Consider the following 22,552-nt stretch of genomic DNA (forward strand, 5'->3'; position numbering starts at 1 on the left):
AGGTAAGATGAGAGAATAACTGGGGTGAGAGTAACAAAACAGTTATATAAAATAGAAAGCATTTGCAGTTTGGTTTTAATAGTTGATCATTCCTTGGGGGGAATAGAAATATTATTGGAAAAACTGAAATAATTTGGTTTAAAATTAATGAAGAAAAAATTAAAATTTAACCAAAAATATGAGCTGATAGGAAAGACACCCCAAAGGTGGTTTTTCAGTCATCTGGTCGTTAGTGCTCTCACCAGGACCAGGTTTCTACTATGATTCTGGACCAGGAGTATCTCAGAAGTGCAGGTGGCTCAGAGAGATGAGTTAAAAGGGGCAGGGAAGGGCGGATCTGAATGGCTGCAAGTGAGCACCATGTCAGTTCGGAGGTACAGAAACGTGGATATTTTCCTTCAGAGCCATCAGGCATTTGAAGGAGCCACGTCCTTCTTCTTCCCATGATCCTGTGCATTTCTTGCATCAAGAGGAAGAAGATGGCGCACAATGCACAGCCAAGGCTTGGGCAAGAACTGAAAGTTAAATGGAACACGGCTAGGATGTCTGGAGACAGAGTGCAAAAACAGATGGCTCCTTCAGCCCATAATATTTCTTCATTTCTTGCCTGAGACAGGATGAGGGGTTGCTGCAACCTAGTGCTCCTCTAGTTCCGGATTTTGCGTGCAAAACCATTTCTGCATTCTTCTAAAGCATTTCCCGTGAGATGAAGGAGACTTAGCATATCGTAAGATTTTTAAGCTCAGGCTCCCATCCTCAGAGCCTGGCTTTGTCAAGCCCTGCACTTCCACAGGTGGGAGAAAAAGGCTATGTTCATAGGCAGCTTTGCAGGACTGGCGATCTCTGCATAGTCTCCTCTTCTTCCTTTGTCCCATTGTTTCTAATGGACAGCACTTTATGTCTTCACCAAATCACTGTCCTCTATTATTTGTGTGTTTCCAGATTTGGCTGGCTACTGATGTAGTTGTGCAAATTCTGGTGCCAAAGAACTAAAATTGTTTTTTAAAAAGTATTATGCTGCTTCCTTTAGCAAAATGTGATTGTTTCTGCCTTATTACTGACTTAACATACTTAAATGTTTAGTAATTAATTACTTCTTCTTAGGCTATAATTTTTCCATTTCTGGTTATATATTGTAGACAAGAATTGCATTTTTTACAATACAATTAAACCAATAGATTAAGTCCAATCCCTTTCCCTGAAGGAATCTAATAAATTGAGGGGAAATTAATCATCTTGAATAGGAAATCTAACTCCTCTACACGGAAAAAGTTGTTAATTAACCTTGGAAAAATTCTTTGCTGAACAGGAATTATACACTGTAGAAAAATCTCTTTAATTTTGCTCCTAGCTAATTGCAGTATTACAACATCTACTTAGAAATATAAACAGTGCTTAGCTGTAAATATTTAGAGATTTTCCCCTAGGAAGCCACTGCTGAAATATTGATAATGGGTGCACAATTCAGAATAGTTGTAATGCAGCAAACAATCAGGAAGTCTTTCCCTTTTCAACCAGAATGTTTGACGCTTGTTCCGCCTGGGAACATGAGAGGCAGCTTCCCCAGAGCAAAAGTGGCCTTCAGCACACTCACCATTGACCCATTCACAAGTAGCACTCCAGTCGCTCCAGGTTTCCCCCCAGAGTTTCAACCCATAGCGGACACTCGCTTCATAGGTGGAGTGTGACTGGAGGTTGTCTGCAAATATGGTATAATGGGATGAGTCCTCTGGAACAATGATTTTCTGGAAAGAGAAAAACACAGGTCAGCACATACACACAGCATCAGCAGCAGCACGTGAAGGAGATAACTTTGAGGGAAGTAGGCAAGACCTGTTAGCTTGGCAAAGAGGGCTGAAACATTCCTTAAGTCTTGGGATGCAAGATAACATTTGGAAGAAGCTGATCCACTGGGATCCAAGGAGGAGGGGAGGTTGAGCCCAATCAGATCAGAAGATTGTCAGTCAAAGCAGCTTTTGCTTTCCTCTGGAATTGATCCCCTGGGCTGATCTGTCTTAGGGGGCTCACACACAGTGCATAGCCTGAATCCTGAAGTGGCTCCTTTCTATTTCTCCCAAATTCTAAGCAGGCCAAGGAAAGGGCCACAAACACGGTAAGCTCTTTTGGAAGACGGCTGCTGAGGCTATGGGGCCTCGGCCAGGGCCGGAAGAAGGGAGGGGCCTGTTGGCTTCTAGGATCTGGCAGGTAATGGAGTTCAATGCATGTGCCTTATTATTTTATACACGTATATCTTACATGGATTTTTAACATTCTCTTAGCTTTTAAAAATGTTCTGAAAAATTTCCTAGTCAGCCCTGCCTACCAATAGCAGGGCGATCCTTAGCCCATGCAGACATTTGAAGAACAATTTGACAACAGAAAAAGTTGTCAGAGGCCTCCTACCTTGAAATACCTGAGCCTGCTTTCTTTTCAAAGAATAGACTGTCTCTGGCTGAAGGCTAGACTTGAGGTGCTGGGCGCCGACCTAATTTAGGAGCACGTGAACCCTCCCTTTGAGGTGTTGCCCATGAAGAACAGGTCACTTGTAAGCTCCTGCTGGCTCAGCATTAAATTTACAGAAAGTCCGGCTGTCCTCTTATGACTGCTGAGGGAGCAACTCGAAGTGACACGACGTTCGGTTTCCAATTATCCATCAGATCTGCTGCCCTCAGCCCTAGAAAGGGGGATTGAGGCTCGCTTACCTCTTCTGTATGGTTTTGGCGCCAATAGGCAACCTCATACTTCGCTGCAGGATTGTGAAGTGTGTTGGATGGACTGTAATCCCTCTTCCAGGTAAGGATGAAAGTGCGGTCGTTCCTCTTCTCCACCCTCAGGTTGATCAGGGGCCTGGGCTTCACTGGGATGGTGAAGAAGCAGAGGAGGACACTGAGTTGGGGAGAGGCGAGACAAAAGGCATCTGGGGAGGGAAAACCCTGAAGGCAGGCACTGGGTGGGGCAAGGAGGACAGCTCAGAGCCTCTCGGTACCTTCCCTCTTTTTTCCATTTTGGGGACTTTTATCCTAGTGTTGGAGGGAGCCCCACAGTGGCTCCTGCCCTCTGTCTTTTAGACGCCCAGGTTCTACTTCCCACCCAGCCCTCCTAGACCCCCCTCCATTCAACTGAGAACTCCCCAGGCAGAAGAGGAAGGAGGCTTCAGATATCAACCATTAGGACATCACTACAGAATTCTTTGTCCGGGAAATAAACACAACTGCCATTCTGGAAGCAGAGTCGAGAGAGGAACTGAAGGGTATTCTCTACCAATGTACCCAGCCTTGCAAATGAACTCTGCCCACCTCCTTTTTTCTATCCAGCATCTCCATCGTGCCAACAGATGCCCCTTTTGCCACCTGAAACCAAAGCTGCTGTGACTTAGGACAGTCCCAGGGTGGAAAGAGATTTTCAGGAAAAGCCAAGGGTAGCTCACCAATGGACTCCATTTTCAAGCTCAGGTTGCTCCAGACCTTGGCACTGTTCTCTGTCCTGGCCAGTGCTAAGTGATACGTGACTCCTTTGAATTTCTTCCCCGGAATCTTGCAAATACACAGGGAGGCAGCGCCTGGGCCCCGCTCGTTCTCCAGAGGGCACTCCTGTGGCTTCCTGGAAAAGGGGCAAGAGAGTCCTTAGAGCACACAACCCTTTGTTCATTTCTGCACAGCCAAAGATGGTCTGCAGAGTGCCAAATACCCTCACACTCCCCGGGTTGCAGAGACGCCTCCGTCCACGAAAGGAGCAGCAGCTCTGAAACTTGGGGGCCGGAGGGCAAGGCGTGCTAGGCAGACCCACAAAAGAGACCAGGAGAGAAATTTTGCTCCTGAGACACGTTTCTCCCTCTTCACTTTTAGAAGCCAAGGATTTGTGCCTGACCAGCCTGGTGTTGCAGGTGTTACTGATGACAGGCAATGTTGAGGCACAGCAGATTTTGCAGGTAGTAGCCTCACTGGCCTACTGGAGGCAGCCCACTTACCATCTCAGGATCATCTTCCCCAGCAGGGAATGTGGGAAGCACAGCCTGAGAAAATGTGGGGGTGGTTAGCAACCTCTCTAGGTCTGCATTATCCATGATGCCTGGGAAGATTTCTTCTCAAGAAGGTAACAGTAACAATATAACGGAGCTAGAAGGGACCACCAGACCCTCCTTACCAGATTGAACAAGCTGAGTTGGTCCACCCTACTCATTTTGTGACCAGAACCATTCACGACTGCTGAATGAGACAGGCTCTGGATGCCTCTCTGCCTATAAAAGATCTTGCAAAGCCACCCCAGAAGTCATTCCCCTATGTTAACCATCCAGGCGCTCTCTGAAAGGGCTCCACTGGGCCAATGAGAAGGTGCCGGGGAGGGGTCTGTCTCCTCAGGGCTACCACAGTACCTTACAATCCTACCAAAAAGCTAATTTGGCTCTGCCAAATGGGAGAGCTAAAAATCTCATGAAGGAACTAAAATTCTGCCAGAAGAAACAACAAGAAGAAACAAGAATGACTTAACACCCTCTTGAGGACATGTCAGCATCATTAGAAGAGTGTGATCCTGTCAATGGCCTAAATCAACTCCCTGTGACAGTGTGAGCGTGGATGGAGGAAATTGCATAGCTACTCCAAGCTCTTCGATTGACCACTCGGTTCCCCAGTCCCTGCAACTATGAGAGTCCCTGCTTTATAACAGATCCCACACCTCCAATCCTTGAACAGAGGACTGTTGTACCCGTCAGCACAACACACAGCTTTGCTAATACTTACGTTGCAAAATTTGCCTGGTAGAGTAGTTTAAACTCCATGGTGCAGTTGGTGATGGCACCCACCTCCCAGCGACAAACCAGTTCAGTGGCAAAATCAGTGAGGCACCTTGGCTGGACATTCTTTGAAGACGCAACTAGGAAAGTACAAAAGAATAGTGAGGAAGCTGATATTATCATGGTTCCCACAGACAGAGATGAATACAGCAGAACTCCAAGGCTTGAAAATTCCTCAAAGAATAAGTTTATTAGGTACAAAGTATCGGCATGGTCAAAAGTGAAACCAAGTCTGAATATACAAGTAACAATTGCCCAATTACAAATTTTCATGTCCCACCCACAAAACTATTCAAGCAACTACATCCCCCAATATACTCATTTGGTTGGCTTTTTTATGCAACACCCAGTCCCTGGTCATGGGAGCAGTAGATGACCTTGGTTCCCACGGGACAGAAAATTATTTTGACTAATGAAGCACTTGGGCAATCCCCTTCCTCTGTTCAATGTGGCAATCTAGAATGAGAAGAGAAAATGGCTGCAGCCATGCTCATTGTAGAGTTGGCAGTTGGCCCTCTTAAAAAGAAAGAGCCTCCTGGAGGGGGAACAAAAAGCATGTTAAGTATTTCTTTGAGGCTTATAAGGATATTTGTCGTAAATTTTTTTTATTAACCTGTCTGCTTTCACATTTGTACATTTCACCCATGTAGTTTCTGACAGTGGATAGTCTTTTCACTTAACGAGGTATTGTAACTTCCCCTTGTACAACCTAGAATCAACAATTCATTTTATTTCATAATGTGTTTCCCCCTCTACCACTATTGGACACGGCGGCTTCTTTGGAATAGGTCTTAAAGAGGATTCAGACACAGGTTTCAACAGACTACAATGGAACACAGGGTGGACTTTCCCCAAAAGCCATGGAAGCTTTAACTCCATGGTAACAGGATTTATGATTTTGGTGATAGGAAAAGGGCCCAGAAACTTTGGCCCCAATTTTTTGCTGGGTAACCTCAATCTCGAATACTTAGTTGAAAGAAATCTTTTCCCCAACATAAAATGGTCTTTGAGGGGAGCATTTCTTATCAGCCTGCTCCTTAATCTTAGCAGCTTGGATTAATGCTTTTTTGACATTGGTCCAAACACTTGGGAAGGAGGTCTCTCACTGATCCAGAGTTTGAGAAGCAGGTGGCTCCTGGGGGTATTCAGGTATAGGCACAAAATCCCTCTCGGTAGCTATCTTAAATGATGTAAGACCAGCGCTACTGCGCACAGTATTTTTATAGGCTACTTCAGTGAAAGGCAAAAGATCGGCCCAGTTAGTCTGCTGGTAATTAACATAGCATCTGAGGTATTGCTCCACCATTGAGTTTGTACATTCAGCTGCCCCATTAGTACTTGGATGAAAAGCTGATGAAAGCCCCTGAGTAGACCCAATAAGCTTAATGAACTCCCTCTAGAACTTCGCAGTAAATTGAACCCCCTGTCCAAAACAATCCACTTAGGAGCTCCGTAGAGCTGATAGATGTGCTTCAAAAACATCTTGGTCAGTTTCTGAGCAGAGGGAAGCCCTGAACAAACGATGAAATGAGCTTGTTTGGAAAATAGATCAATCACAGTCCATATTACAGTATTCCCCTTGCTTTCAGGCAGGTCCACTATAAAATCCATAGCTATTTCTTCCCAAGGCTGGGAAGGGTAAGCTACTTGCTGCAGGACCCCTGGAGGCTTCCCAGGACGTTTCTTCATAGCAGTGCAGGTGGCACAGCTTTTCACATAACTCTAGATGTCTTTTTTCATGCCTGGCCACCTAAACTGCCTTCATACCAAATGTGACATTTTCAGGAACCCAAAGTGACCAGATTGCTTTGCATCATGGCTGCGCTGAAAGGCCTTGATCCTGAGGCACTCAGACAGTTCAGCTTAGAACCCTTCCAGGCTAGCCCTCCCTGAAGGGTTAATAGAGATTTATTCTCCTTGAACCAAGTGTCAGTCTCTAATTGGTCCTTGAGTCTTTTCAGTCAGCAGTCATTAGGACCAGTGGATTGCTTTTGCAATTGAGTTCTAGTGGTTATTTGTGAGGCAGATTGCAATAAAGGAATGATAGAATTAATGATTTCCTTTTGGTGGCATTTGCACTGAGGCATCCTAGACAAAGCCAAAAAATTCTTACCCCCTGAAAGATACTTTAAGGTGAAATTGAAATGATTGAAGTATTGAGCCCACCAGACTTGTTTAGGGAATAATTTACAGGGGGTTTTCAGAGCTTCCAAATTTTTGTGATCAGTCCACATTTCAAACTGTATCTCCCCCCCCCTTCCAAAAAGTGGTGCCATGTCAGTAATGCCCATCGTACCGCAAAAGCCCTCTTCTCCCAAAGGGCCTACCTACTCTCTGTGTTGGTTAGCTTCCGGGAAGTATAAGCGTAGGGTTGTAATTCCCCCCGTGATTTTTTTGTAAGAGGACAGCACCCACAGCCACATCACTTGCATCGGCTTGAATGATGAATTGCTTTTCAGGATCAGAGTGCTTGAGATCAGGTTTGGCTACAAAGAGTCTTTTTAGTTTCTTGAATGCAGCTTGACACTCTAGGGACCATGGCAATGGCTGACAAGGTTAGGGTTCCCCCCCTTTCCCTGTTTTCAATAAGTTGGTTATTGGCATGGCTATTTTCACGAAAGAGGGGATAAATTGGCGGTAAAAATTAGCAAACCCCAGAAAGGTTTGAAGTTGTTTATGGGTGCAAGGGGGCTGTCATTCCAATACAGTTTTCACCTTTGCAGGATCCATTTCTATCCCCTCATTTGAAAATTGGTACCCTAGATAGTCAAGGCGTGTTTGGTGAAACTCACATTTAGATAGCTTTGTGTATAGTTTAGCCTTCAGTAGTTTCCTCAGCACTTTGCGGACCAATTTAAAATGCTCTTCCATAGTCCCAGTGTAAATTAAAATGTCATCAAGATAAACCAAAACTCCCTTATATAGATGGTCATGGAGCACCTGGTTGATTAACTGCATAAATACAGCAGGAGCTCCTTGTAGTCCAAAAGGCATCACTTTAAACTGAAAGCTTCCCGAGGGCAATTGAAGGCGGTTTTCCATTCATCTCACTCCTTAATCCGGACTCGGTAACAAGCCTCCCTTAAATCCAACTTTGTAAAAACTTTCTCCTTTGCCAGGTGGACTAACATATCCTTCATCACGGGAAGGGGGTACATATTTTCTATGCTGACAGCATTTAATCCTTTAAAATCTACACATACTCTCAGCGACCCATCCTTCTTTTCTTTGAACAATACAGAGGCTGCTGCACATGATTTGGCTGGTTGGATGAAACTCTGAGCCAGGTTCTTATCAATGTACTCTCTTAACTCTTTCATCTCTCTGGGTGCCATTGGGTACATTTTTGGCTTTGGGAGCTTGGCTCTGGGTATAGTCCATAGCCTGGAGAGGGGGGAGGACGTCACACTCTTTCTGACTAAACGCCTCAGCTAAATCACAGTATTCGGTTGGGACAAGCTGGATTCCTGACAGCTTCTCGACAACAGCCTTTAGTGTTTCAGGGCGCTCTTCCTGAGCCTCATTTATGGTATAGTCTTTTGTAGCACTGATGGTGGCAGGATGGAAGGGACCTACCCCCAACCTTAAATTCCTCACTCCATTCTCCCACAAGATGGGTGCCACTTATTGAGCCAGACCAGACCCAAAATCAAAACCTCAGTCATTTTTGGGATCACCACAAAATGGATGATTTCCCAGTGCTGACCCATTTCCAATCACACTGGTTCTGTCAGGTGTGTGGCAGGTTCACCACTGATAAGGGATCTCTCAGCTTGTTCAAACCTCATGACTAGGGGTAACAGCCTTGCCTCAATCCCCAGCTTGAGCACCGTGGGCAGATTAATTAGGCACCTGGTGCAACCTGAGTCTATTAACATGTTTAAGTCCATTTGGGCCCCGGTTTTGGGTACTATTTTCTTGGCGGCAATGGCAAAAGGTGGGATGGGTTGACTTACCATCAGACCCTCCTCGCCTTCCTCATCACTGTCATAGGGCATCAGCATCTTGAATGGCTCTGGCTGGGCTCTTGCCTTGGGCTCGGCAGGAGGGGGTTGTCAAGCCCTCCAGGTTCGACATAAACAGGTGGGGGAGGGCGAGGATGGCACGCAGGGTGAAGAACGTTGGCAGCAACCCACCCACCTCCAGTCAGCCAGAGCTTCCAACAGCTGATCAGCTGGGATGTGGCCACATGCCAGCTGTCCTTGGAGGTGTTCCCCGACCCGCCAAACAGCTGACGGGCTGCTGAGTCGCCGGGCCGTTGGGGAGCCATCTTTGGAGCTGCACCGACCCGCCGAACAACTGACAGGCTGACGGGCAATCGGGGAGTCATCTCTGGAACTGCGCCAGTCTGCTGATGAGCCGATAGACAGTGGACGGACCTGGTCTCACCAAAACAGTGTGCAAAGCGGCAGAGGGGGTGTTTGGAGCTGGCAGGGGCGGGGAGAGCTGAGAGCCGGCTGGGATGCGGCCGCGGACAGCTGAGGCGAAAAGACTGATGGGCGTTGCTGCCAGCCATTTGAGGCTTCATGGCCGGTTGCTGGTTAGATGGGCGGGGGCATGTAAATACAGCACTGTGTATGCATGTAAATACAGCACTGGGAGGCAATTGCTCCCAGCATGGACTTTGAAAGCGGTGTACCTTTGAACTGCATGCCGAAGATTCCTCTCAGTAAATTGAAAGCCACCTGTGAACTGATCAACTCTGAGTCTTTCTTGCCAGGGGCGAGGTAGGATGTTTGACAGGGGTGTCCAAAAGCTGGGTCCTGCCGTGCACAGTTTGTCTTCTCTCTTCCTCCTCTGGGAGCTTTCTTTGGCTTTGTGGTGGCAATTGGTGCATTTCTTGGTGGGGGTTTGGGAGCCAGGCATTCCATAGCATCGATAGCACTTGATATGACCCCTGGCTGATGCTTGGTGGTTGTAGTGGCCTGGAAACATTGGCCCAAAAGGCATTTCTCCTGCATGTGCTGTGGCTTCAGTTTGGTCAGTCCAATTTGATGTCCAGCATTATTTGTAGTAAGTTGTGGTCTAGCCTCTGCTTGAAGTAGTTGATCAATGATCATTCCGGCCACTGTCCCAGCTGACTAGTAACTCTTTTGAATTCATGAACATATTCTTAGTGGGGCGGCCTCTTTGCTTCAGGCGATGGTTCTCCTTCTCGGCCAACAGGGTCTGGGATTTGTCTTCAAAACGGCCTCTCAGTTGCTCCATGAATAGGTTAGCATTCTGCAGTTCAGGAGCCCCTTCATCATAGAAGTTGGTCACCCAGTTGGCTGCTTCCCTCTCCAAATTGGCCATCACAGCATTCACCATCTGAGCATCATCCAGGTAGGCACAAGCCTAGCAATCTAGATGATCCCACACCTGGTTCAAGAAGAAGGATAGCTTCTCAGGGTCCCTATCAAAAGTAGACTTGATGGGAGGTGGTTCAAATTGTAGTAAGGCACAATTTGCTGCTGGATTGCCTGTTGGTCCTGGGGATGTGGCCGAACCACTCTCCAGACTTCCTTTGGCCAGGCTCCTGGACTGACAGACTGAGGCCACAGCAGTGGGCTTGGTTGGTTGGGATACAGGGCTCTACATCACCGCTAGCTGGGAAATAGGTGAGGTGGCACAGGCTCCTGCAGTTGGGCTGGGACTCCAACGAGGGGGGGGGGGAGAGATGGGTAGCTCTTGGAATTCCCCCCCCCCATAGTGCACACATCCTGGGTGATGGGAACCGTCTCTTTTACCTCCAATCTACCGAACTTCTTATTCAGCTGCTCCAGCAAGGGGCTGTGGACTGCAGACTGGAACTTTGTCTCTGGAGTCATCTCCTCTGATCAATCCCTTTCCCTTCTGGTATGCCGCGGATGACAGCAGCAATAGGACAGCAGCAACAGGAGTTCCTCTTCGGCTTGATAGAGGTCCGCCAGGATCGTAGTTCCCCCCCCCTGTGGTACCAGCTTCCCAGGTTAGATAAACTGGGACTTTGGCCGAGCCCCTGGCAGTGATGCCTCCTCAGTGACTGGAGCAGCTGCTTATGCTCCAACAGCCAGAGCTCCGTTGCAGCCAACAACAGCTCCACTCTTTTCCTCCATCTTCAAATCTTCACCGAGTCTTCACCGCTCTCCCAAAGTATGGGTAGGTGGTCAGGGCCCAGCATCCCAGAAAACCCCCCCAAAAGTTTTAGGAGACTTGGTTTAATGTCATGGCTCTGACAGACAGAGATGAATAAAGCAGAACTCCAAGGCTTGAAAATTCCTCAGAGAACATTTTTATTAGGTACAAAGTATTGGCACGGTCAAAAGTGAAACCAAGTCTGAATACACAAGTAACAATTGCCCAATTACAAAGTTTCATGTCCCACCCACAAAATTATGCAAGCAACTACATTCCCCAATATACTCATTTGGCGGGTTTTTTATGCAACATCTAGTCCCTGGTCCTGGGAGCAATAGATGACCTTGGTTCCCACAGGACACAAGATTATTTTGACTAACGAAGCACCTGGGCAGCCCTCCTCCCTCCATTTGATGTGGCAACCAGAATGAGAAGAGAAAATGGCTGCAGCCATGCTCATTGTGGAGTTGACAGATATATTTAGACAAATAGTCTGGCATAGCTCAAGGTGATTTCCCCAAAACTCTGCAGCAGAATGGACCGCATCCTTTGCAGAAAAGTAGATCTCTTAGGTCTTTCGGAGCAGAAGCAAAAGAATCCTATAAAACACTTGTTGGATTGGATACATCGCTACGCGGTTGGGCTTCTTTGGTTAAAGGAGCAGGACTCTCTCCGGGCCTGCATAACTGTCTTTGGCTGGATATAAGCAAAACGGCAGCCTGTTTATAGTCCTGTTCCTGGTTATAAATAGCATGTGATGTTATAAACATGGGGCTGTGATCTAAGTTACCTGCCCAGCTCTTATCCCTAATTGCACAGGATCTGAGCAGGACTTTCTCCGACAATGGCTTGTCCTGATTTTGAATGCAGACTGTGTAGGTGGATCTGCTTATGTCACGAACGATGGGCAAAAGGTAGCTTCTTATGCCACCCCCCCCTTTTTCTGTCCTGGAAGAGGGGAAGCCTCCTCCTTCACCTTAGTTCAGAGAGCAGAAGTGACCCCCCCTCCTCCTGCTTGTCAAATAGTCCGAGCCAAAAGGGTGGACAGAGACACAAGAGGATGCCACTCACACTCTTACATGGACAATATGTTATTGCTATGAGAAAAAGATTGTAGCAGTAATTACCGCAAATAAATGGACTGTTTGTCTCCAAAAGCATCAGAGAAGCTTCCTGGGCGTCACACGTGACTTTTCAAAGAAGTTTTTAATGGATTCATGGTGAACTTATCTAGAAAACACTACCTAGTAAGTATGAAGGAAGCTATGCCCTACAGCAGACATGTCAAACACAAGGCCCAGGGGCCGGATGCGGCCGCGAAGTGGTTTCATGTGGCCTGCGAAGCTATCCTGGAAACAGTGAGGGAACGGCCCCTGCTGCCTTGGCCCGGGCCCTGGCCCAGGCCGGCCAGGAGCCAATGTACAATTTTGTGGTGGCCATCTATGCTGAAATGCATTCAGTCTTAGCTCCACAAAGCCGTTTGGAAACAGCGAGGAACCAGCCCCTGCCATGTCGGCCCCACTCCCTGGGTGCATGCTGGGGAGATGTCACCCTTTGTGAGGAATGAAGAAATGGACCATGCCTTGGTGCTTGCCCCGGTCCCACCGCCTTCGCCAGAGACCCTCAGATCTGTCCCACTCCTGCCCAGGCCCCCACAGGAACCTTGATGTGAATGATGTAGAGCTGGCCATGCCCACCCAGTAGGCCACACCCGCTCCATCCACGCCCACCCAGTAGGCTGCACCCACCCTGGACACACCCACCAAGCCCCCCGAGGGCAACCGCAATAGTGATGCGGCCCTCAATGAAATTGAGTTTGACACCCTTGCCCTACAGCATGTAGTAATGGAAGACGTAGTATAGTGTACGGAAATCAGTGGCCTTTGATTTATGGGGTAGGTTGAGAATCTTCTGGTGGAAAGGCAACTGTGGGGACATATTGTTCTAAGAATACTGTTGCCAAATCTAGGAGTGCATTAATTGCTGAAAACAATCACAATATTTCTATAGAAGAAGCAGCTTTCCATGCCTTCCCTGGTGCATCACATTCTACACAAAATTAGGTCGAGGACAGGAGCAATAGAACAGCCTTTAATTAATGGCCTAAGCGTCACAAAGGGGGTACACAAATTATCAATAGACTTATCTTCTGTGTGGGTTAATCCACATAACTTGTAATACTGCAAGCTGTGAAGAGTCACTTGGTTGAGTTGAGTTGGTAGCTATATAGAAATTGAATAACTAAGTAATCATATTGAAAGCAGCAATCTGATCAATTTAGTGGCAATACCTACTGAAAAGAGTTGCAATATCAACAATAACAATCTAAACACAGCTCTGATACATTTCCACCTATCTGAGGTTCCTCAACAGAAAAGCCAGAAGGAAGATGATCTGGCAACAGCAACAGGCAAAGAGGGGCTTTGTTGCAGCACCCATCTAAAGGCTGCATCTCCTCTGATGTAAAACTAAGCCCCACCATTCCAAAGTTTTGCTTCGCTATGAACTGCAGGATTTAGAAGATAATTCTGAATGCTTCAGATGAACCTACCACCACAAACAATTCAGCAACATCCTTATTCTGGCAAATACAGGCAAATTTTGAAGCCACTCAGCTTCTGAGGTACATACCGGAGGGTCAGGTCAGATCCACATCAACACTAGACAAAATATTGCAACAAAAGGCAGTCAACCTGGGGATGAGTTGAATACTCTTGGTAAGCTGTTTCCCCTTATAGTGGCTTCAAGGAAGATGCAAGTTACGCATCCATGTGTGTAGCTGAATATTTCAGATTTCCTTGACCTGATACCTGCTGATGAATGACTGAAGAGTATGTATTACAATCCACCCTGGCCAGCTTCATTTCCCGCTCTCCTACACGAATGATTAATCATGTAACTCTCTGTATATCAACTTGGAATCTAGCAGGATGGAAGAACAAGATATGCCTGTATTTCTGTCCAAGTCTGGTCTGATTGTGGTATAAGAAACTGGCTGAGCATATTTCAAGACCTGGCTTTAAGACCTGGGTCAACGGCATGGGAGGAGAAAGACTGAGCAATAAGATCAGGGAGGAACTAGGATGGGGAGGCACAGACATCATAGGTGCCGTGCTGAGTGATTTTTCTCTCCTGCTGACAAACAGCTAATTTCACCACCAAATTTCACCACTCTTGGATTTGAATGGAGCAACTAGGAATAACCCCAAATGATCCTTGGACAACCATGGAGTTACACGGGAAGAGGAATCTTGAAGGTTGCAATTTTCAGTAGGAGCAGCAGGAAGTTGGGTCTCCATCTTTTCCTTTCAGTTTGTTTTAAACACACCTCGGTTTTAACTGCACACTTTGAAATTTCCTTTTGATTTTCCTTTTAAATGTTAATCGATTGGTTGAATGCTGATTTATTCTAACCCTTGCTGGATATTAAAGTGAATTTTTGTGGGTTTTTTTTTACTGCTTTATTTGCTGTTCCAAGTCATTTTACTTTTTCCATATGGAAGTTCATAGGAGATTTTCTAGGAGGTGAAAGTAATCTGATATGATTTATATCTGTATTTTCACATTTTTTTTAACTTGTAAAAGCTCTGGTCTTATTTTCTAAATCGTTGGTGGAAATTTCCCTGTTTTTTCTACTTACTTTTATTGTGGGAAAGATTATCTCAATGTTCTCCAAGGTTATTTTGTTATGATGCTTCCCCTGCCCTTGAGAGGAATTGTTTACATTTTGAAATATATCAAAAATGCAAACACTGGATCAATTTAAGGATAAAGACCTTTCAAAAGCCATTGAAAAAATATTTTTCAACTTTCAAGTTCAAACTGAAAATTTAGATTAAACGTTTGATAAAATAACAATAGTTTTAAATCAAAGTTGATATTCAGGTGCCAGGATCAGCTGTTAAACCAGACTTGCAATCAGATGATTGAAATCTAATTTGCTGCTGGCAGATTTGAAGTAGTGGTAGTAGTCTGCTCTGAAAAGGGCTGGCTGGCTGGAGAAGACTAAAAGGGACAGGCATCAGAAAGACACAAAGTCAAAGACAGAAGTGATGAGCAATGAGCTGGATGTTTTTAAGAAGACTGATGGAGACTGTGAAATGGACTTGTTATATCCTGCTGGAGAACAAATGTTAAGAGACGTTTCAATCAGTAGATTTTTTTGAACAACAATGCTGTGGTGATATCTACAACAGAGACGTATGATTCTGGGGACTGGGATCCAAGTGTTGGGAGAAATCCCAGTTAAAAATTTTAAGGAAAAGCCTTATTATTAAGAATCAGCCGACGATATTTGATCCTGGACGGATGAGAGACAATGATTGTGGTAGCTTAGAAGCCGTTGTGGAATTTCTATGAGTAAAATACAATAATAGATTCTTAACAGAAGGCTTTGAAGTTTAACTCAGCTATTGGTTTTACCTGTTAACTAAGTTTTTTAAAAATATATATTGTGAGTAGATGTCAGGTCAAACGGGATAGGAGGTAAACAGACTTGTAGAAGTTAATTAATGGTGGGCCTGTTTTGCGGGGGTGGGGGGAACTAGTATTCTTGAAACATATCGGTATTCAATTGAGACAATTTATGTGTGTATGTTTGCTTTTCTTTTTATAGACATGTTTTTTGTCTTGTCTAGTTTTGCTTTATTCTGTATTTTCTTTTTTATCCTTTTTTGGAGTTGTATTTTAATGTTTTGAATAAAATTTTAAAAAATAAAAATAAAAAAGAAATGATCATAGGTGCTTATTCACCTTTTTTGCTCAGCTGCCAAATTCCAATACAAGGTTAAAGGACAGGTATAGATTGTCTTATCCAGAGAAAGTCCATTTTGTTGAAAAATCCTTCCTTTTATAATAATAATAAAATTGGAAGGGATCTTGGAGGTCATCTAGTCCAACCCCCTGCTCAGGCAGGAAACCCTACATCATTTCGGACAAATGGCTGTCCAGCCTCTTCTTAAAAACTTCCAGTGTTGGAGCATTCACCGCTTCTGGAGGCAGGCTGTTCCTCTGAGTAATTGTTCTAACTGTCAGGAAGTTTCCCCTTAGTTCTAGGTTGCTTCTCTCCTTGATCAGTTTCTATTAGTTGCTTCTTGTCTTAAGAAGTTTTCCTTTTGGCCCTCACATCCATGCCCTAAAATCCTTGGAAGACTGTGTGACAACCTTATCAAGGAACTTGAATCAGGCTAGCAGTTAATTCAGGTTAACTTCTCCTTTCATGCTGCAGATCATTTGAGTTTTGCATACTTCCTTACCAGCCCCATCACTGAAGGACAAAGGCTGAGGCCAGCAATGTTTTACTCACAAACCCTCCTTCTGGGAGGTGCAGCCTCTGCCAGGGGTGTGAATCCTTTGTGGCTTGTTGCCAACTACTTGCTAATGATCACATGCCTTTTTCCAAAGGTGTATACAAGCTAAGCTAAGTCCCCATCTTTGTGCTGTACAGAATAAACAGACTGCAATTTTCTGCATTGTCCAATAATTGGCTACTTTGCACGAGGGAAAAACAAACCACTGATTGGTTCAAAATTGGGAAAGGAGTCCGGCAAGGCTGTATTTTGTCGCCCTGCCTATTTAACTTATATGAAGAGCACATCATGAGAAAGGCAGGGCTAGATGAATCAAAAGGTGGAATTAAGATTGCTGGGAGAAATATCAACAACCTAAGATATGCAGATGATACCACTCTAATGGCAGAAAGTGAAGAGGAACTAAAGAGCCTCTTGATGCGGGTGAAGAAGGAGAGTGCAAAAGTTGGCTTGAAACTCAACATTAAGAAAACCAAAATCATGGCATCCGGCCCTCTCAATTCCTGGCAAATAGATGGGGAAGAAATGGAGGTAGTGACAGATTTTATTTTCCTGGGCTCCAAGATCGACGCAGATGGGGACTGCAGCCAACAAATTAAAAGACATTTGCTCCTGGGGAGGAAAGCTATGGCAAATCTAGATAGCATACTAAAAAGCAGAGACATCACCCTGCCAACAAAAATGTGTATGGTCAAGGCCATGGTTTTCCCAGTTGCAATGTATGGCTGTGAAAGCTGGACCATAAGGCTGAGCGCAAAAGAATTGAGGCCTTTGAACTATGGTGCTGGAGAAGACTCCTGCGAGTCCCCTGGACTGCAAGGCAATCAAACCGGTCAGGCCTAGAGGAGATCAACCCTGACTGCTCTTTAGAAGGCCAGATCCTGAAGTGGAAACTCAAGTACTTTGGCCACCTAATGAGAAGGAAGGATTCACTGGAGAAGAGCCTGATGCTGGGAAAGATTGAGGGCAATAGAAGAAGGGGACGACAGAGAATGAGGTGGCTGGATGGAGTCACTGAAGCAGGAGGCGTGAGCTTAAATAGACTCCAGAAAATGGTAGAGGACAGGAGGGCCTGGAGGAACGTTGTGCGTGGGGTCGCGATGGGTCAGACACGACTTTGCAACTAAAACAACAAATCTATGGTTTGCCTCTGGGATTGAATGTTTATACACTCCCATGAAAGTGTTTATTATTCCCCAGGTATCTGGGTGAATTTGGAACAAACTTTGATAGAGGTCACCTCACTGCAATGTGAGGCTGAGGCCTCCTGTACAAGTTTGTATCAGAACATTAACTTTCCTGAAGAATTCCATTCTGTTACTGCCATGGCCTTTTAGGGAGCTGCAAAGAAATGCTGCTGATACACAGTTGTTAAACCAGGAATGCCAGTATAACCTGTAAATTGTAGGAGGCAAGAATCAAACCTTTGCTCAGCCCTTTACTCACCATCAAGACAAATCAAGCAGCACTTTAGACTTCATTTGTCTCCTAAATCATTGTTTCTCAACCGTGGCAGCTTGAAGATGGCTTGACTTCAACTCCCAGAGTTCCCTGACCAGCAATGTGCTAAATTGTAATGTCCTTTTCTGTTTTATGTAACAGAGGGCAGGGACCACCGAGCAGTTGCTGTAAACGTCAATGCACATTCAGACACCCACCTCCTTCTCAAATGGGGTCTTGCTTCATGTAGAGCTCCACAGAAGGAAGCGTAACATGGCCCAGAGGGGATGCTGTGGCTCTGACCGCAATGAGACATTGTCCTGACCGGTAGACAATTTCTTCACCTTGCACAAATGTTTTTATTTTTCGTATTTCTCAACCACCCATCTATCTCAAAGAGGGACTCTGGGTGGTATACAGTAAAATGTTAAAATATAAAATAGTATATATAAAAGGTAAACATTTTAAGAGGAGGCAGGACATTCAAATTAGTCAAAAGGGGAGGGTTTTCAGGGCATTAAGCAGCCCCATGGCTGCAAGCTCCCCCAGGTCCCCCTTGCGAGGCCGTAGAGGCACGTCTTAAGTCCTGTTTGGAAGGCCAGGAGACTGAGGTCCTGCCTCATTCCTGGGGCTGGGGGGGGGGGGGAAGGGAGAGAAATATTCCAGAAGGCAAGGGCAACAACAGAGACCAGTGCCATTTTGGTCCCTTATCAGGGCCTGACTGAAAAGGGTCTGGATCACTCATTTCCGCCAGGATCCTCTGGAGTTGCAATGCTACCACCTTCTCGGTCACCTTTCTTAAAAAGGGGAGGTGGGAGACTGGGCAAAAGTTGTCCAGAATGGTGGGGTCCAGCAGTGGCTTCTTAAGGAGGGAGCACTCCAGCACCTCTTTAGAAGGAGCTGGGAACAGCCCCTCCAACAAGGATGAATTCGCCATGGCTTGGACCCCTCCCAGGCACCTCAACCAGCCCGGAGCAGCATGGAGCGAATGCACAGGTGGCGGCCTTTGCATTCTGAAGGGCCCTGTCCACCTCCTCAGCTCCAGCAGAATCAAATGGTTCCCACAGAACTGGGTAATTCGCCCCAGGCATCTCCACAGCACTTGCATCACGCTTGGTACCTAACTGGGAATGAAACGGAGTGATTTTATCCTCCAGATGCCTGGAAAATTCCTCCGCACAACCCTGTAGGAAGATGTCTGGCCCACCCTTTCCAGGCAGAGTCTGTGGGACCCTAAGCAAGGCCGCTGGGTGGCATTCTGCAGGTGCAATGAGGGCAAAGGGGTATTGAGGCTTGGCCGCTCTCACCACCGTGAGGTAAACCTAAATAGTGGCCTTAAAGCATGTTTGGTCGAGTTCGTTCTTCCTTCCCTCCAGCACCACGCTAGGCATCCCTGGGCCCTTTCCAGCTGCCCCAACCCCTCTGGGAACCAAGCGGAGCGATGGGCCAGGGGAGGCCACATCCTGTCTGAGACTCCGTCTCCCTATGCCAGGCAGCCGCCAGGGTCGCAGCAGGGCTAGGCAGTAGATCGGCAGCTATTTTCCCTGGCTCCCTCTGGAACCCAGCTGGGCCCACCAGTTGCTGGGGTGGACCAGTTAAATGGGTTCAACCTCCCTGCGGAGGGAAGGTAGGGTAGCAGAGCCTCAAAGCCACAAGGGCACGATCTGCCCCTGACAGAGGAGCTGAGGAAAGCTCGTCCCTCCGATCACATTGCCGCTGCCCTGACGAGAAAACCAAGTCCAGAGAGAGGTCTCTGTCCCAAATAAGGCAAGAATGACCTGGCAGAGGCCCACGGCCACCACAGAGGCCATGAACTCCTGGGCTACTTCAGCCCAGGGATGGCATGTTGAAGTCTGGGCAACTCCACCGCCAATTTGCAATCCAGTCCACACTACAGGAGACCTTTGGCTGACGGTTCTTAACAAAATTCACCTACTGGGGATCTGTCGTCTGGTTCCCACTGGCCCCAAATTCACTGGCACACCATCAAGGCATCTGCCTCCCGGCTGCTTCTCCAGAGGTTCACAGCTGTACCGCAATTCCTCCATCCGGCTGTGCCTTGACCCTTGGCCTCGCTGTCCCTTGGGCCCCATGTGCTCTTTGCTGCTCTCCAGCTCACCTGCTTCTCTGGTGGGCCATGCAGTTGGACTTTGGTCAGCCCCCCCCCCAGCCTCACTCCTTGTTCAGTCACTGGGTCTCTCTCTGGCTGGCTGGTGGCTCAATTTGTCCCCTAGACCAGTGTTTCCCAAACTTGACAATTTTAAGGCATGTGGACTTCAACTCCCAGAATTCCACAGCCAGCAATGCTGGCTGTGGAATTCTGGGAGTTGAAGTCCACATGCCTTAAAATTGTCAAGTTTGGGAAACACTGCCCTAGACTGACCTCAAGCCTTGGGCTTCCCAACTCTGCCTCTGCCACCATCAGCTGCTCCCAGCTGCTCCGGGGTTTCTCAGCATTTCCTTGTCCGCTGGGTGTGATAGCAGGACTCCCCAGAGGGTCTCTGATAACTCGCCACGGCCAACATCAAAGAAATGGTGGAATAGAATCATTAAAGAAAGGATGCAAAAGGAGGGACAGAATGAAACGGGAATGGCAAACATTACAATAATTTGTATTTTAAAATAATTAAATAGAATTGTTAAATTGTCCCGTGGCAGGTTGGCCACAGCGAGTCGGCTGTGGCAAGTTGTCCCATCCCCCCCCCAGGGCGTGCTGACCCCCAGACCTCAGGCAGACGGATTATCTTCCTGCTCTACTGGCCCCCAATTAATCGCCATTGCTGTTACTGCAGCTGCAACTCAGTTGTTCTTGTTGGTTCTGTCCTTATAGCCTACAAAAATTGGACTGCAGGACTAAGAAAAGTGGTAACCGAAAAGGCCTTCCCCGGCAGGTAGCCGGCCACCTCGCTGGTCTGGCTCAGAATGTGGTTCCCTGGGGAAAAGAGGAAGGCTGACTAGGCGTACCTCCACAATAACCGTGCTTCAGCTTGGACGAGAGTATGAGAAAATTATGGGGTATAAGAAGCCTGTCTTCTCCATGGCTCAATTCAGAGTCAGCAGCCCAAAGCCCAAACTCAGTGGTTTGGTTTGAGGTTCTCCTGGGTCGCCCCTAGAGCTGCTTCACCTGGGAGGAAAATGACAGCCAATTCTTCCCAGCTGCAGCGGAGAGAGGACTCAGTAAGTGGCATCAGCCAAAGGCCTGGGGTCCCTCCGGCAACTGAAGGGAAGATTAGCGGACTCCTCGGGCAGCTCCTCTGGTGGGTCACTTCTCACAGATTTATTTACTCCTAGAAATGATTCCTGCCAAATTCCAGCTGGTTGAGAGCTCTCCATTGTGATCCCCCTTTACGAAAAGGAAGATAAGGGTGATCCTTTAAACAACAGACCGATTAGCTGATACCACAGCAAAACTGTACGTCAAATGTCTTTCATATAAGACTTTGAGGACTGGTAGCTGGAAAGGGCCTGTTAGCTGAAGAGCCATCTGGATTTAGGTCTGGCCACTCTATTGTTGATAACGGCTTCGTTTTATGCCACCTAGTAGGAAACTATACCAGTAAAGGAGCCAACAGTTTGCAACTTTTACAGACCTCAGTGTAGCGTTTGATTCGATAAATAGGGACCTTCTTTGGAAGAAACCATACGGCCCTGAATCCAGAACCCAAACTCCTCTCTTTAACCAAGACATTATATTTACTTCACACTTAGGGGAAGAAGAGTCTATGGTGCACCACCTGAACCATTGCCCATGTCCTGTTTGGCTGCACACTGAATTCTGCAGAAAGGACCGTTTGCTTAGACCTCTTTTGAAATCTAAAAGACATTGAAACAGTTATTTCCTCTTATTTCTTGCAGGGAACAAACACGCATATCTCTAGCAGAACTGCAATTTTGGTATCATCAGAGTCCAGGTCAAAGAAGATAAAAGACAAAGAAGACACCTAGAAGAGATTGGGGTTGAATGCTGCACTTATTATGAATATGCCCGTCTCTTTTCTCTGCACTGGTTTTATAGTTTTTGTTAATATGGCCCATATTCAAAGACATTCAAACTTTCTTTGGCAAGGGTGAGGATTTCATTGCAGGTGGGTTGAATTTTCCAATTTACCACTGGGTGGACATTCTAACTCCAGGTCCCAGCCAGGGTAGCCTCTTTCTGGAGGGTCTTTATTATTATTTTTACAAGAAATCACTCAAGGTGGTGAACATCTCCAACATCCCTTCCTTCTCCTATTTCCCCTACCACAACAGACTGCAACCCAGGTGTGGAAAAGATGGGGCTGAGGACCTGTGTGCTCATGAAAAGCTTACTTTGGGGGGAATTTTAACTTTGAAAAATGCTCTCTTGCAGAAAATGGAGTCATTTTGGGATAACAAAGTTGCTTTCACAATTACCAATCACAATATAAATACAGTTCTATTTTTGAAACTTGCAGTTTCTTTAAAAAAAATTCAAGTCTAATTCATCTTTGACTTAGTCCAGGTTACTTCTACTAGGATTTCGAGAAACTAAATCTAACTTGTAAGACAGTAACCCTTTTTAATACAGGTAATCCTCACTTATTAACTGCAGTTGAGAGCAGCAATACTGTCATTAAGTGATGCAGTCATAAAGTGAAAAGTCACAGGACTGCACTTGACATTATGATGGCAGTTGATTGGATCTAGCTGCAGTGATTAAGCGAGTCACTCTGGGTTGTTAAGCACAATGCCACATGACTGCCACCTGCGGCTTCCCGCCAGCTTCCCCACTGACTTTCCTAGTGAGAGGTTGGCTGTGAAGGTTGCAAATGGTGATCATGGGATGATGTGGTGTTAATGAAGGCTGATGGCCAAGCACCCAAATTGTGATCCTATGTCTGTGGTGACAATGCAACAGCCACAATGTAAGGACTGGGGTGAAGTCTCCTTA

General features: G+C 46.3%; 1 protein-coding gene across 1 annotated transcript in view; it reads right to left on the bottom strand.

Annotated features, from left to right (window-relative positions):
* Positions 1-22,552, bottom strand: part of IL4R (interleukin 4 receptor) — a 44,696-nt gene that overhangs the window by 20,151 nt on the left and 1,993 nt on the right. Inside the window, exons 2-5 of the mRNA XM_039349650.1 lie at positions 4,740-4,872; positions 3,428-3,600; positions 2,703-2,857; positions 1,595-1,745 (exon numbers count right to left, since the gene is read on the bottom strand). Of these exons, the coding sequence (XP_039205584.1) occupies positions 1,595-1,745; positions 2,703-2,857; positions 3,428-3,600; positions 4,740-4,872 (612 nt within the window). The remainder of the gene's footprint in view (positions 1-1,594; positions 1,746-2,702; positions 2,858-3,427; positions 3,601-4,739; positions 4,873-22,552) is intronic.

Source organism: Crotalus tigris, unplaced genomic scaffold (genome assembly GCF_016545835.1).
Source record: "Crotalus tigris isolate CLP2741 ecotype Arizona unplaced genomic scaffold, ASM1654583v1 scf7180000018301.7375997, whole genome shotgun sequence".
In the NCBI taxonomy this organism is placed as follows: Eukaryota; Metazoa; Chordata; class Lepidosauria; order Squamata; family Viperidae; genus Crotalus; species Crotalus tigris.